Here is a 16,744-nt window from a genome sequence, read left to right as displayed (position 1 = left end):
ACCTGGGGCCGTTAAGCTTGCTTACTATCATATCCCTGAGGAAGCCCATTCTGGGTGAAACGCGTTGGATTCATTACACTTTAAGCACAGTCTTCTTCATCACTCTTTTTTGTATTACTAAATGTGTTTAAATCCAACAATTTTGTTTCTCAAAACAAATCTGCGAGCCCAAAAACTCTTTCTTTCTCTCCTTTGATTTTAATGTTCATTTACCTAATTAAAAACCCTATATAGGCTCAGCTTGTTTTGTTAGCAATCTAATTTAAATTAATTTTTAACAGTCCCAAATTTTGATGTTTACGCCATTGTGCAGAGCTAGAAAATCACTTATTATTTTTAGGGTATTAGCCCAAAAAAGAAGGGGTAACACCTCTTTGACCTAGTTTCTTTTTTTGATTTTTCTTTTACTTGCAGGAGAGACCATAAAAATCGTCATCGAAGACTATGTCCAACATCTCAGCGGCTATTTCTTGAAACTGAAATTTGATCCAGAATTACTTTTTGGTGTGCAGTTTCAGTACCGTAACCGGATTGCTGTGGAGTTTAACCAGTTGTATCACTGGCACCCCCTAATGCCTGACAACTTCATCATTAAGGGTCAGGAATATAACTACAGCCATTTTATTTACAACTACACCATGCTGACAGACTACGGGGTGGAAGCCCTCGTGGAATCCTTCACCAAGCAAATTGCCGGAAAGGTAAGCAATGCATGGGTAGATTCCTTCAAAATGAAACCAAGGGCCAAACTTGCATGGGGTCTGATTCCTTAAAAATGGGACCCGAGACAAATAAGAAGTGGGCCCAAAATGCCCAACATTCCAGCTCCTTGCACCCCCTGTCTCTTCAAGAGGCTCGGAGAAGGTGGGTAGCTCAATTTGCCCTTTAAACTGTCCTTGCCCTTTGTATATTGTGTGGGGGTGTAAAAATGTAATCCATGGATGCGTTCACACGGCACGAGCTCTGCTCTATTTATAGACAAATTGGCCAAAAGGGAATAGGTGGGGAGCTTTTATTTCCTGTTGGCCAGGAAACATTATATAACACCTTGCTGGAAACAAACTGCATCCTATTCGGGTCTGTGGATGGTTCTGGGGCTGCGAAAGACGACCGGTTACAGCCAATGACGTAATGGTGCACGCAAGTGAGCTTGAGTGAATTGAAAGCTCCCTGTAGTTTATCTCCTCTTTGATTGGTGGAAATACCCAAAAGAGAAAATATGTACTGTAACATTGTAAAGTGCATGAAATACTGCCCCCTACTGGCCCACCCATGGTAATACTAACTAGGTCTAACCCAGCTTAGCTTCTGACTCCAGCGACGGGAACCTGTGCAGCAAGGCAAAGGTGTAACCACAGCTAATGTACACAAATGCTGTTTTGCATTTTTGTCCATCCAGAGATTTTCACTGACAGCACAGCCAGGCAGATGACGCCACTCTCTCCATAGATCGTATATGTCTTCTGTAGCCAATGCTTCCATCTTTATTCAGAGTCTGTATGCATGTGCACCTTGATAAATAATAGTAGAAATAGGTGCGACGGGTTAGTAGAAACATGTTTTCCAGAAGAAACATTATGATCTCTTTTTTTTGTGAATCAGACTTTACATGTATTTTAATTAAATGCAACGTATAATCAGAATAAATCACAGCTGTAATTACATAACCTACAAACCGTACCCATAATAACCTGTACATTATGGGAGCAGAAAAAAGTGAGCCCCCACCAATCATAATGAGGGAGGAGAAGCGAACATGCTCAGGCCGCGCACTTTCCATAGCCTATAGGCACTTTGCAGAAAACCTGTTTATTATGGGTCTAGTTTTTTACTGTGATTGTCTTGTCTTTTATATATGTTTATGTTGTAGGATAGTCTATCTGATTATAAGTATATATATAAATATATATATATATATATATATATATATATATATATATATATATTATTCATAATAATAATAATAAACAGAATTTATATAGTGCCAACATATTACGCAGCGCTGTGCATATGTATTCAATGTATTAGTTTTGAGTGGAATTCTACTATTTATTAGAATATGACACAGTGCTTGCTTGCTGTTATTTTTTTGCTGATGAGTGAATACACCTAGACATTATATTTTAATGAAAAATGTATGATTATACTCGAATATAAACCGAGTTTCTTTGTTTTACCTGAAAAAAACAGGGAAACTACATTGATTTTAGTATAAACCTACAGCACAAAATGCGGCCATCACTGCTAACATTAAAAATGATAACAGAAATGTCAATAAAATGAATGAGAATGAATCAGACAGGTGTAGTCTGTACATCTTTTTTATTTTGTAATTCAGAGGTGGTTATGATGAGTCACTTACTAATATTATTATTATTACTACACAGTATTTATTTATCGACGACATATTACGTGCTGATGTACAATGTCCATAGTCATGTCATTAGCTGTGCCTCAAAGGAGCTCACAATCTAATGTCCCTACCATAGTCATATATCATTAATACAGTCTAAGCTCAGTTTTGGAAGAAAGCCAATTAACCTAACTGCATGTATTTGGAATTTGGGAGGAAACCAGAGTACCCAGAGGAAACCCACACAGAATATATTTTGTGCATTATGGCTGACCACAGGTAGATGGCACTGTGTCCTCGTGTAAAATGTATGGCAAACTAATAATAGCTCATAATGGTAAGAATTCTTTATACACTTTACACAAGGACACAGCTCCATCTAGTGGTGTGACGTGTAACAAACTTTAATAATGTCCTGAACAGCAAGCGTTTGTTATATACTTTACATGAGGACACAGCACAATCTAGTGGTGTGACCTGATAAAAAAACAAGATTCTTTACCTAATGGTATTTTCAGGTAAAAAACCTGAAAATACTATTAGGTATCAATCAGTTTATATTCAAGTATATACAGCATTATATACATGATATAGGGCTTTTTCACAAAAAATACAGTGGCAATGCAACCACTGTCTTAGGGATGGTTCTTGAAAAAAATGGTGGGCTAGAAAGTTGGTGCTCTTTCCAAGAGCTAACCTAACCATAATAATAATAATTTTCTCTACTGCAAGTTAAAATACAATCAGGTCAGGTCTCTGTCCCCGGCATGTGATTGGCCAGTGAAGGAGAAGAGCTCAGCATGCTCCTTGCATTGAGTCAGTTGAGTGGAGTACAATTGTACATTTGTAAAAAAATCTCTAATCTGCTCTGTTATTTCCTTTTAGATTGGGGGCGGAAAGAACCTCCATCCTCGTCTTCTCCATGTAGCAGTAGGGGTTATCGAGGAGTCCCGCAAACTAAGAGTGCAGTCCTTCAATGAATATCGGAAGAGATTTGGTTTAAAAGCGTACAAGACTTTCCAGGATTTAACAGGTGATATAATTACTGTGGATGGAATTGCCTAATGTAGAAGGTTTAGTAAAACAGAGGCTGGGGGTGCAGATTTAATGAAGGAAAGGTTATAGGGCAGGTGAAGTATAGGCAGAAGGGCAGATTTAAAAGAGAAGGCTATGGGACAGGTTTAGGGAAGTGAAGGTTGGAGGGCAGATTTAGAGAAGGCAGGTTATTGGGTAAATTTAACAAAATGGAGGCTGGAGGGCAGATTTAATCAAGGGAAGACTGGAGAACAGGTAAAGAATCCTTCCATTACAGATAAAAATAGTTTAGCTGTCCTGCTACTTACTCTTCCAAGTGACATTGGCCATCAAACCATGAGATTGCCGTTAGACGAGAGGTCAATCAAATCAAGGAACGCTTGGTAACCTCTGGAGGAACCCTAGAATTCTACAGAACTCTGGTTGAGCATTACTGCCTTAAATCCTTCACCAGAGATCTTCTTGGGGCATCTCCTCGTGGACTGTTAGAAGTCTCAAATCTATGACACTTTCACACTATGATATATATCTGCCTTTTCCTAGTATACCATATCAGTCAATGTTGTCATTTTAGATACAGATGGGGCTTTGGGAAGTCCTTAAATCGAACTTTATCAACCTTTTTACCCCTGAGGAACCCTTAAAATAGGTTTTGAGGAACTTTTTTAAAAATATGAGGTCAACAGACAAAGATATACCTTACATTAGTGGTCTTTGGACAGACAGACAAAAAAAGCAGTACCGATAGGTGTCCTGCTACTGATCTTGCCAAGTGGCATTGGCCATGAAATTATGAGGTCAATCAGCCAAAACTCAAGGACCCTCGGCAACCTCTGGAGGAAATCTGGTTGAGAATGGCTGCCTTAAACCCTTTAATAGAGATCAATGACCTAGCAGCAATAGTTGCTGGACCTGGACGTAACTCTATAACCAATTTGCCTACTTACATTTTTTGTTGGTCTATTGTGTAAACCAACCTATGTGATCACCATGATTGCCCATCAGCCGGGTTCTGGTGGTTCCTGGAAGACTAGTATGGAGCACATACAGCACCAGGCTCCTAGTTCTACAAGTACCATAGTTTTTACCTCCTCTTGGTTAGGACCAATTATTTACATTATTTAATCAGATTATTTATTTATTTAATCAGATACCTCTAGTTGAAAATGCTTTTCTATTTCTGTTGCCCTTAGGAGGCAAATCAGCAAATGACACATTGTTGTCTGTGCTTTCCTGGATTTAGAATGAGGTCAGATCATTTTCCCTGTAAAGGGATTTGCATAGTTTCCAGACTGTTCCTTAGTTCTGCACTGAGGGATGGTATTTTATATTTACATGTTGGCCACCTTTATTGACACGGTGCCCATTCACGATGAATAGCAGATACTCATTTCTGTACTGTGACTATGGAAATCCTTTTCTGGGAACACTTGTAGTCATCATATTACACTGGACTAGCTTGTCCAAGTCACTTCTTTAAATTTACCAATTGTCAGGAACAATTCCCACCTTTCTGGGAACATGAGTTCTATAGCCAGTCATTGCAACATAATACATTTGCTGGAATTGCAGCAGGTGCTGGAATGTACTGCTGTCATGCAAATTGCTGCTTTGCCTGAATAATTCTTGATACTTTGTATTTACAAAGTCTTCAAAGCTGAACTTCCTGTAATACAGACTGATCTTGCTTCTCTCTCTCCTTTTGCAGGGGGACTGGTCTTGTATCCGCCCCCTCATGTAGTTTTCTGCAGACAACCAGAACTGGGTGGGTCTACTGGGCCCCTCCCACAGGTCATATGAGAGTTTGCCAACTATTGGATATTGAGAAGAATGTATTTTGTGTTCAAATGAACAGTTTGTTAGGTCAAAAGATGTTAGATTAACACAGAACCTGAGATTTGAGGTGTAACTATGGGTGGATTCCTTCCTGTGCAGGAACAGCTTCTAGGGAACAATAGATGAGGGTGGGGGGACTTGCAAAAATAAAGCTGTGGGAGAAAAAAATTGTGCAGCAGTGCTGATTTTAAATTGATCCAACAAATGTAGAAACCATCAATTACTTCTATGACTTCCTGTCTCACACAATACTGATTAATCCTGCAAATGTCCAGGCAAATGGCTAAATACACAGAAAAAATTAGGTACATTGGAGCTGTTTTTTTTTTGTTCAGTCTTTACAGCTCTGCCGGGCAGGATGGGTGACCTGATATTTCCATACTGCTATTTAGTAACATATACAGGTCGTGTCCCACCTCCAGCCTGTAACTGGGTGATGAAGGGGAAGAAGGAAACTGATCTGCTCACTTCTATGCAACTTTGCTCTCCCATCCTATCAGCTGCTTGCACTACTTCCCTACTTCTACACAAAAGTAGATATGTGTGTGTCTTTTACCTCAATAGATATTCAGCCCAGCATTGTAATCTATGATCTGTGTTGAGGGTTTGCTTTTAAAAGATGAGTGACTGAGGCCAAGCAGTGTATGGGACTTTGCATTTACACCCAACTTGTCTTCTGAATTACGGTACCTCCATCAAAACCACCAGGCCCTCCAGAGTACAGAGCCTAGTTCTCACACCCCTTATCCTCCTGACTATAGAACCTCCATCACACTTGCCTCGTCCTCCAAACTAGAGCCTCCATCACACCAACCTCGTCCTCCCGACTACAGAGCCTCCATAACACCCACCTCGTCCTCCCTACTAGAGCCTCCATAACACCCACCTCGACCTCCAGACTATTGTCTTCATCACACCCAATTTGTCCTCCAATTACAGAACCTCCATTACACCTGCCTCATCCTCCAGACCACAGCGTCTCCATCACACCCACCTCATCATTGAGACTACAGAACCTCCTTAGCCCTACCTCATTCTCCAGACTACAGGGCCTCCATCACATCCACCTCATTCTTCATAGTACAGCACCTCCTTTATGCCCTCCCATCTTTTGAAGTACAGTGCCTCCTTCATGCCCACTCCATTTTTTAGAGTACAGCACCAACTTTACAACTACAATGTCCTCCTGCTTAATTAGTAACACAGATCCTGTCCCTCCTCCACCCCAAAACTGGATGGTGAAAGAAAAAGCAGGAAACTGATGAGCTCATCATTTTGCAATTTTGTCTTACAATTCTATCAGCTGTTTGCACTGCCAGAGGTAAAATTGGTTCCCTGTGCTGCCCTTTTCTCTCCCAGTTCTACACAAAAGTAGATCTTACATCGCCTCCTTCATGCCTATTCCATCTTTCAGATTACAGAGCCTACCTCTCACCTACTTTATCCTCCAGAGCACATTTTTGCACACCCACATTGTCCTCTTGCTAATTGTTTTTTTTTCCAGGAGAAGAAGAGATTGCAGCCCAACTTGAAGAGCTGTACGGCGATATAGATGCACTGGAATTTTACCCCGGCCTTCTGCTAGAAAAAACTCACCCGAATTCTATCTTTGGAGAAAGCATGATAGAAATAGGAGCTCCATTTTCACTCAAAGGACTTATGGGGAACCCAATCTGCTCCCCGGAGTACTGGAAGCCGAGCACCTTTGGCGGAGAAACGGGATTTAACCTGGTAAAGACTGCTTCACTGGAGAAGCTGGTGTGCCTGAATGTAAAGAAGTGTCCCTTGGTTGCTTTCCATGTGCCAAAATCTGACCAAGAAAGCCATATATCTTCCCAAGAAAAGAAGAGCGACGAGCTTTAGGGTCTGGAGTATTGTTCAACAGATGAAAATATTTTGTGATCATTTTTAAAAGATTTTTTTTGCTAATAAATTTGACGTACGTTGTTACATTTGGAAGGTTTTTGAAAAATGTTTTATTTTAGTCTTGTCAATATGTTCACCGTCAATAGGGGTGTCAATAGAGAATCAACACCCCAGGCTGCTCTCCCAATTCTGACCAAACACCTCACTTCATATGCATTACACAGGGAAGAGGGGGTTTGATTAGATAGCTGGGAAACTTCAACAAAATAGTCCCGATTTATTTAGGCTCTCTATGTCTGCAGAAGACAAAGAATCATGGAATCGCCGGGTGAAAAAAGCCTCCCGGGATAACTATGTCATGCATGCACTCTTTCTTAAAAGTCTTAATAGGGAGGTGCTACAATTTTTTTTTTTATTAAAAGGGTGTTGCACGTTAAAAAAAATACAATTTTTACTTTTAATGAAAGAGTTGTCTACCCTTATATGTAAAGTAAAAAAAAAATGAGTTTAGGTCTGCTTTAATGCATTGTTCAACCTTTTGTCCAACTTATTGTATGCAGCCTACTGAATCTCCAAATCAAGCACACAGGCTCCTTCTTTTTATCCTAAGCTATTGTTATGTGCATCAAAGTTGGCTGTGCTCCACTGTACATTGTGATGGGATGAAATATGGACATTGAGCATTATCTAGTCTGCTTGCAAATCCTGAGCAACATCCAACCGTGAAGATCTGATCATTGCATAACTCCCCCCAAGACCCAGCCTACTGCTTGCTAAATAGTTGGGGAGAAAAAATTACACTTAAGCTTTAAAAAGAAAAAAGATTTTAAGATAAAACAGGTTACATTTTATTTTTACCAAATAACCTATTACAAATTAAATATCATTTAAATAAAATTGCAACTATGTACAATTCCTCCTACATGATCACACAATCCGATAGCACCCATCAGTCTATATCCAAGTCACTGTCATCACTGTCATAGCACTGGACGGCCGGATGACGAATAACAGAACGCATCAGTTCCTTTTCGGGTAACAAGCTGCACTCGCGCAAAAACGCTTCCAGGTCGTTGGCAAAGAAGTCATCCCCGAGCTGGTCTGTTATCCGAACGAAATTCCCAATCAGCTCCCCCGATTTGTACACCAGTAAAGCCGGAAGAGCGTTTTGAGTGAATTTTGTGCTTGTGCCCAATAGGGAACTTTTCACCCGGCAGAATTTGACTCCGGGATACTCGGTTGCCAGGCAGATGAGGCTGCCGTTTGCTGCCTCTGCACCGGGGATATCCTCTTCATATATAAGGATTAGAACGAGAATGTTTTTCTGCTCTTTATCGACAATGTCAAGGAATTCCTCTCCGCTGTTTATGTCAAACACCACTTTAAAATGCTGAGTTTGACACAGCTGCTTCTTCATCTCCTCTATCCTCTGTTTTCTGTACTGCTGAAGGAACTCCTCGTCATCCCCCTCGTTCAGCATGTTGTATTCTTGCATTGTCATCTAGAAAAGGGATTACATAAAATTATATAACATCACCAATATATAAAATTTTTGCTGCTTGGTTAATGAAGAAAATGTCTCCATTCTAAACTCTAAAAAATGCTAATCTGCCCTGTCAAAGATTTGTAGACATTTGTTCATCATACCAATATGAGGTTGTTGGATAGCATTGCCATTAAAATGGAGTTGGTTCCTCTCGACCACAATTTTTCTCGAAAGGCTTTGAGGGCCATTGTGGACATTTTTATCTTGTCTGTGATGTCAGGGTATTGATGTTGGATGAGAAGGCCTTAGCCGTGGCTCGGTGCGGGGATGAGGCCATGGCTTAGTGCAGCACACTTGAATTCCCCATCTCTAAAAAAAAATCACCTCACCTATAAATAATCACCCAACTCTACTGCCTGGACCCTCACCATTTTCAGGTGCAGGAGCGGCTAATCCACCATTTTTGATGTACCCATACCAGACCATCCCCCTCACAGTCCCCTGCAGGCTTTGGCCCTGAATCTAAAATGGATCCCTCTGCTACTCAAGCCAATAGAAGTGTCCCAGGGTTCCCCCCTAAAAGCTGGGTGGGAAGAAGCAGGTGGTGGACCCTGTATTGTGACCCAACTTTTAAGTAACTGCCCATATACAGCTGGGTGGTTACTGAAAAGTGCCGGGTGGTGCGTCCGACTAAAAGGGTCTGAGGAGAACACTGTGTCCATGTCATGCAAGTAATGATGTGGACTCCCGAAGAATGACCCCTCCTCCTGTACACAGTGGAGAGGTATGTGACCACGGCTTTATATGAGCAAATGTTTTTTTTTTAGTAATGCCAGTAATCAGTTGGAGGATGGTAGGGAAGCCTGGCTTTTTTGCTAGTTACAGACTCCATTATATACAGCTAGGGAGATTCTGCTTGGAGGGAAGCACATTCCCATACGTCTTTTGGAGTACTATTGCCCATTAGAAGTGCTTCTTGATAATTATTAGAATACAAGCTTGCTCTCAATTACAGAATAAACAAACCCTAAAAAACTCAGATTAGTATTCAAAATTATCCACAGAAGTAAACCAGAACTGCCGGCATATGATAAAACTGAACCCATTTTACCTTCCCATTTAGCTTCTCTTCCAGCTCCTTCTGCATCTGTTTGTCTTTCTCTTCATCCAGATGAGATTTACAAGTCATGGAAAGCTTCTTAATGAGCTGCTCCATCTCCCTGCGCTGCTCATCGTTTTGCTCCGTTTCCATCTGTTTATACCGCCGCCAGTCATTAATGACACCTTTCGGACCTAAACAATCAAGTGTAACAAAACTCTTAGTAAGCAGGAAAAAAAAGGAAATTACATTTTTGGCAGATTTTATTTGCAATATAGGTGACGCACTGCAGATATGTTTTTATATTAGTAAATCATATTTCTTTGAAAAGGATTTGCCTTGCACAAAATTGCAAAAAAAAAAAAAAAAAAAATTAAAATTGATTTTTAAAGAGGAACTTCAATTAAAAAAAGGGTTGGCTTAAGCTGGCCAGGCCCTGTCCTCCTTGAACCTCCTACTATATAGGTGTAATATACATATACCTGTAAAGTAACAATTAGGATTATACTTATTTTACCCTCGTCTTCCACATTACTGGGCATGACCTCATTAAGCTGAATCTTTTGAAACATAGGGCAGGTGAAATCTCGCCAAAAAAAACAAGCCAGTCGATTGCAATATGATCTTCTAACAAGATTTGGTCTGCTTTGCAATGCATAAGACAGGGAAGGGAGAGGACTTTATCCCCACCTAGGATCTATGGGTGAAGGATGAGTAAATGCACCTTTATCCTTCACAGGTGCATTTTCGTCTTACATATAGTAGGGGAATTGGGAAGGGGCCTGCCTAGTGTAAATGAACCTTCAATGTTAGTGTAAAGCCAGCTTTATTTATATAATAATTAAATATATTAATGAAACTGAAGCACAGGGATACATACACGCTCCATTTCTGATCCTCTGGTCGGAATATGAGGAGACACAGCACAGAAGACACAGTGCTCTAAATTCTGCTCATTGTTGCCCGGGTATTTATACTCAATACATCCCGGGTAGATAGGCAGGTGGAAGCAATCGCTGCTCCATGGATTCATGGTGGTCTCCTACATGTTGCCATATCACAGTGTGCACGGTTTATGGACTTTGCATAGCTCAGAACCAGGACTTTTTTTTTTGCAGTGCAATCAGTGAATTAATGCTCCTTTCTTTGGCACACAGGCATCAGCTGGGTCTCCTGGGCTTTGAGGTGCAAAAGGTGTCCCTGGGTCCAATGCTCCTTACCTAAATCCAGCACTTCTCAGAGCCCACACTGGTCCAGGCCGTGCTGCCAGCACCAAATTTCCTCCTGCACTGAGCTGTTGGTGTATAGAATAGTTTCATGGGTCCAACAATTTTTTGATGCTGAAGATGCAAAACTTTTTTTTTTTCATGGACCCCAAGCACAAAAAAAACTACACACATATGGCAGTGTAGGCTTTTCATACCAACAGAGAATAAAGCTACAATCTAATGTAGGCATAACCTGTATTAGTGGCTCCTTCTTCTTTGCTCCCTTCTGACTCCTTGACCGAGCCTTGCCGTATTTTCCGATCCTGTTCGCTGTCCTCATCATCACTACTGCTGCTGTAGTAGTACTGACACTTCTCTCCCAACAGCTTATCATCAAGAGTCGTCATTGTGTGCTAAATATAAAAAAAAATTTAAAAAATAAACATTCAGTCACCATAGAATCTTTATATGAAACTGCATAGTCAATGGTTAGTAAAGGAAATACAATATTTATCTGGGTACAATTAAGGAGAACTCTTACCAGTATAAAGGTTTCTAAGACAGCCAACCAGTCTTGGGCTGTCTTGGACAAGGAGGAGGAAACTCAGGAATACTCTTACCAAAGTTTGGTTTTCCAAGACTCCTCCATGACAGTCAACCAATTTTGGGCCATCATGGTGGAGGATAAGAAATTTAGGACTACAACTACCAGTACATGAGTTTTCATGGTTCCTCCATGACAGCTAAGTGATCGTGGTCAGTTTTTGAGGAGGTGGAAATTCAGGACTTTTATTGGTACTTTAGTTTTCCATAACTCCTTTAACACTACCAAATAATCTTGGCTTGTGATGGAGGAGAAAGGTTGAATTTCAGGACTACGCTTACCAGATGTTCACACAGTTCTTCCATTACAGCCTGAGATTAGTTGGCTGTCATGAAGAAGGAGAAAATTCAGGACTACTGTTGCCAGAACTTTGGTTTTCCATAACTCCTCCACTACATCCAACCAATTTTGGTTTCCAATGGAGGGGAAGGTGGAACTCAGGACTACTTTGATCATCAATTCACTTTCCAGGACTCCTTCAGAGAAGGCCAAGATCATTTGGCTGTTGTGGAGGAACAGAGGGAAATATATGGTCATATGAGGGTCAGAGGGACATATATGATCACATGAGGGTCACCTAACTACCACCTTACTGGTACTTCAGGTTTCATGCCTCATCAATGCCGGCCAACCAGTCTTGGGCTGTCATAGATGGAGGGGGGAGAGGTGGATTGAGGACTAGTCCTACCAGATATTTGTTTTTTTATAACTCCTTCAAAACCACCAATCTTCGCATGAAACAGAAGAGAAAGTGGGAATTCAAGACTGCTCTTACCGAAACTCAGTATCCAGGACTCCTTCACAGCAGGCCAAGATCATTTGGCTGAGGTGGAGGTACAGAGGGAAATATATGGTCACACGAGGGTCACCTACCTACCTCCATACCCGTACTTCGACTTTCATGTTTCATCAATGCCAGCCAACCAATCTTAGGCTGTAATCGAGAAGGGGAAAATTCAGGCCTACTCTTACCAGAACTTTGATTTTCCAAAACTCCTCCAAGACCACCAACCAATCTTGGCTTGCAATGGAGGAGATGGTGGAAATTCAGGACTTTGCTTTCCGGAATTTCAGTTATCAGAACTCCACAACAAGCCAAGATCATTTGACTGGGGAAGAGGGGGAAACATATGGTCAAGTGAGGGTCACCTATCTACCACCTTACTGGTACTTTGGATTTATTGTCTTCTCAACAACAGCAAACCAATTTTGGACTATCATGGAGGAGAAGGGGGAAATGTAGGCCTATACTTATGAGAACTTCTGTTCTCACAGTTCCTCCATGACAGCCAACCGATCTTGGGTTGTCATGGATCGGCTGACATGTCATGTCAATTCAGGACTATTATGATCAGCAATTAACTTTCCAGGACACCTTCAGAAAAAGCCAAAATTATTTGTATGTCGTGGAGGAAAAGAGGGGAAATATATGGTCAGATGAGGGTCACCTACCTAGCACCTTACTGGCACTTCAACTTTCATGTCTCCTCAACAACAGCCAACAAGTCTTGGTCTGTCATGGAGAGGGAGGGCAAAATTCAGGACTACTCTTACCAAAACTTTGGTTTTTCAGAACTCCTCCAAGACCACCAACCAATCTTGGCTTGCAACGGAGGAAAAAGTAGAAATTCAGAACAATTCTTCTCAGAATTTTAGTCTTTAGGTCTCCTCCAAGATCATTCGGCTGGGGAAGAGGGGGAAATATAAGGTCAGATGAGGGTCACCTACCTACCGCCTTACGGTACTTCAACTTTCATGTCTCCTCAACAACAGCCAACCAATCTTGTGCTGTCATGGAGGAGGAGGTGGGGAAAATTCAGGACTACTCTTACCAGAACTCCTCCATGATCACCAACCAATCTTGGCTTGGAATGATGGAGAAGGTGGGACTTCGCTTCCTGGAATTCCCAAGACTCCATCACATCAGGCTAAGATCATTTGGCTGTCATGGAGGAAGAAGGGAAAATATATAGTCATAGGCGGGCCACCTACCTACTGAACAAGCCAACAACACTCAACACCAAGACAACTACCAAACGGGACCCCTTTGCTACAATGAAACTACCAAAAATATATCATACATTTGATGGAATCTTCTTCTGACCTCTTCACCTTCCTAAAACTCAGAAGGACAAATAACAAATTTGTGCAGGGGCTCTGAAAACTTGAGCAAAATCAGGGTAAATCCAGGGATTGGAAGGGATTACAAGTCTTAACCATTCAATAATTCTAGCTTTCTAGAGATTATAAATGCGGCCTTGCCCTGCCAAGTTGTCATGGATACTGGAGAACCGCTCCAGATGTTGCATTAGGGTAAAAAAAAATGTAAGGGACCTGCCAAACATTTCGTGTTTACTGAAGCAACGGTGACAACACATTCACTCTACAGAAGGTTGTATTCAATGAGTATGACCTGGAGGTGGAAGATTTCACAAGTCCCTAGTGTAGCTTCTAGGAGTCTCTATTTATTGTCTATGCTGCTCCAGCTGCCTTTTATAAAGCTGCCGGGGGTGGAGCAAAGGGAAATACTGTCAGGTGTTATTTGAGTGACAGCTCTGAGCCTGCAGGTGCTGCTGACGTCACATCCAATATGGCAGCACCCACCAACAGTGTCATGGCTTTCGGAGACATATACGGGTAAATATCCAGAATTAAGTGAATGCATATAAACTTTTTTGGAATATTTTTGGTAAAATAAATGATCTGGGGATAGGGCTCCAGTAGAGGGCAGCACTGGCCCACATTTTAGCCTTACCCAAGGTTCCTAAATGCCTAACTGGCTGGGTTGACGTAGCTCCTGCACATGCACACAGGAGTTCATTCAGTTCCTGCAGCCCTGGGGGATGCCAGGATACCCATTACATCCTGGCACCCTACACCGAATTGAGCGTGGGGGAGGGAAAACATTGAGAAAGTTGTAAAGCATACGTATTTGGGGAAGGATTTGACTCTCTGATAGGTTGTTATTGCTTTCCGTGTCCTCATTAGGGACATTTACCTTCTTTGTCCGTGATAGGAATCCAACAGAATGCAACTTACACCCAGCACACCTAGAAGAGCTCGGTAGCGACCTCTAGAGGCCACTGGGTGGAACTACAGCCAATGAAAGGGGCAAAGTTGGGATTCTTAGGAGTGAAGAAAGTAAAATAATCCACAAACAGGCAGTGGGACGGGAAGATAGAAGGACCTACATCATCTATCCCAAGATCGGCTTTTTTTACATTCTGGCAAACCCCTTCTGTGCATGCTTGAGGATGGGCATGTGCAGAAGGGGATCTCACGCATGTGCAATGAGATCAGCACCACAACGGCCTAACAGCACATCCCATATACAGGGGGTCCTTTACAGATCCACACTACAGGTTACCAATATGGCGGCGTTGGACATTTACCCGACAACGATGGGTTGGTCATGGCTGGTTACCAATATAATCCGCAGTTGCAAACATAAATAGCAGTCAGTGACCCCACCTGGGAGAGCTGCCTGCTGTTTACCTTAGCAATGGGCTCACGGCTGCATTGGTCACCAGCCAAGTTGGACCTGGTGCCTGGCTTACAGCCAATGGCAACACGGACTGATGCTTACCCAAACAAGGGGCTAATTAATTTAGCCATTTAAACCGTAGTGAACTTCTAGCTCCAGCTGCCATTCTCATCTCCTCGCTGCAGCTGTCCATCCTCCTTGGCATCACGACGCATGCTTTTTTTGGCCTCAGGATGCCATGCATACATGCGCCATCACACCGCCACCTCCATATAACACATTGATGATGGACTGCCCAGCAGCAAACAGCGCCCCCTTGCTGCTGGGAGGACCTATGACACGACAAGACGGATCCAAAGACCATGATATCGGTATGGCAGGCCCTGAGAGCTGCAATAAATGCCAATTGTGCATGCAGGCTGCAAATTGCAATGCAGCACAAAGAGAGGGGGAGGGGGGCTCTTTGTGTTGGGAGAGGGAGTGACATCAAAAAGTGGAGTTATGCTTTAAGTTTTTACATGTTAGTGGTGCCCAAAATTTTCATCGTAGGGTGAAAATTTTGAGCAAAATAAATGAAAAATTTAAATAAAAATAAATCAGAACACAACCGGCCGAGCGCCAGCACAGAGCTGCCTATCTCCCCTATTGTAAGCACACGTGATCTCTCTACACACGCACATACAGGCCTTATAGATGTGTATATACACCGGATACACACCGAATTATACCCACAAACACTTACCGTCCGTTCCCCGCTGCTTTCCTTCGCTCAGCTCGGTACACTCACCACCCCCAGCCGCTCCTAAAATCCCAGCCTCTGATTGGCTGCCGCTGCATCCTCCGCACAGTTTTAGCATCTGCGATTGGCTACCTGCTACTTCCTGCTTCGAAGGGATAACAGGGGATTAGCCGGCCGCTGATTGGTTAAAGGATTACGCTACGTTCCTGTGATTGGCGGCGGCGATTTTCCTTTCTTCTAGGCTAATGAAATATTACTGTCTACCACAGCGACGCCTGCTGGTGAAATAGAATAATAGCATGTGAATTTCAGGAAGTAGAGGGGATGTAGTGAGCAATTAAGGTGCATGAAAAGCTGAATTTTTATTAACAAAGAAAGGAGAGGAAAGAATATTTAATGTGTGTTAAAATGTTTTATTGGTCATGCAGAAAATGTGATCCCATGCTTTATATAACCTACAGGCCCACCCACCATACAGGCAATGCACAGTATCACATAGTATGATGTCACCTTTCTGTATTACATTTCTAGGCCACGTGGATGAGCTTTTGTTTCAAACAAGTTTGGCTTTTCTACATCAGCACCTGCTCATTGCAGGTCAAGTTCAGGTCAGGTCAGGAGATAAACTGTATGCAGTCAGAAAAAAACATATGCAGCTCAAAAGAAACTTTAATGCAGGTCGGTGTGGGTCAATAAGAGGTCAACTTGTGATCAGAAGTCAACTGCAGTTCAGAAGGAGGTCATCTGCAAGTCCAAAGGAAGTCAGCTTAGCAGGGTGGAGTAAGTGTTTGAAAGCAACCTCTGGGTCCCAAGTGCCCTTGTTAAATACAAATTAATATTAAATATTAAATACAAAATAAGTTTATAAACCATAGTTTAGGTACAATTGGAAATTAAATGGTGAAGCCTCTGCTGATTTTTTGAGTTAATTGCAAAGTCTGTGAACATAGCATAGCCACCAAAATGGTTTGGAAAGGATCTATAGGAACCTGTAGCAAGTGAAAAAATAAAGGCTAGGCTACACCTAGCTTTTA

The 16,744-nt window shown here is 41.9% G+C and overlaps 2 protein-coding genes across 2 annotated transcripts in view; one reads left to right on the top strand and one right to left on the bottom strand.

Moving 5' to 3' along the window:
* PTGS1 (prostaglandin-endoperoxide synthase 1) overlaps positions 1-7,183 on the top strand; it is a 38,289-nt gene extending 31,106 nt beyond the window's left edge. Inside the window, exons 9-11 of the mRNA XM_072429449.1 lie at positions 415-701; positions 3,239-3,386; positions 6,729-7,183. Of these exons, the coding sequence (XP_072285550.1) occupies positions 415-701; positions 3,239-3,386; positions 6,729-7,087 (794 nt within the window). The 3' untranslated portion in view covers positions 7,088-7,183. The remainder of the gene's footprint in view (positions 1-414; positions 702-3,238; positions 3,387-6,728) is intronic.
* Positions 7,184-7,914: 731 nt separating this feature from the next.
* On the bottom strand, positions 7,915-15,837 carry PDCL (phosducin like). The gene is made up of 4 exons (XM_072429450.1): positions 15,714-15,837; positions 11,137-11,296; positions 9,688-9,869; positions 7,915-8,591 (listed from the first exon to the last, which is right to left on the bottom strand). Exons 2-4 carry the CDS (start codon positions 11,288-11,290, stop codon positions 8,040-8,042), a joined length of 888 nt encoding a protein of 295 aa, XP_072285551.1. The 5' UTR covers positions 11,291-11,296; positions 15,714-15,837; the 3' UTR covers positions 7,915-8,039.
* Positions 15,838-16,744: the final 907 nt, after the last annotated feature.

The sequence above is a fragment of the Pyxicephalus adspersus genome, chromosome Z (assembly GCF_032062135.1).
Source record: "Pyxicephalus adspersus chromosome Z, UCB_Pads_2.0, whole genome shotgun sequence".
NCBI classification, from domain to species: Eukaryota; Metazoa; Chordata; class Amphibia; order Anura; family Pyxicephalidae; genus Pyxicephalus; species Pyxicephalus adspersus.
The sequence above is the reverse complement of the archived record's forward strand: the minus strand, read 5'-3'. Positions and strand labels throughout refer to the sequence as shown.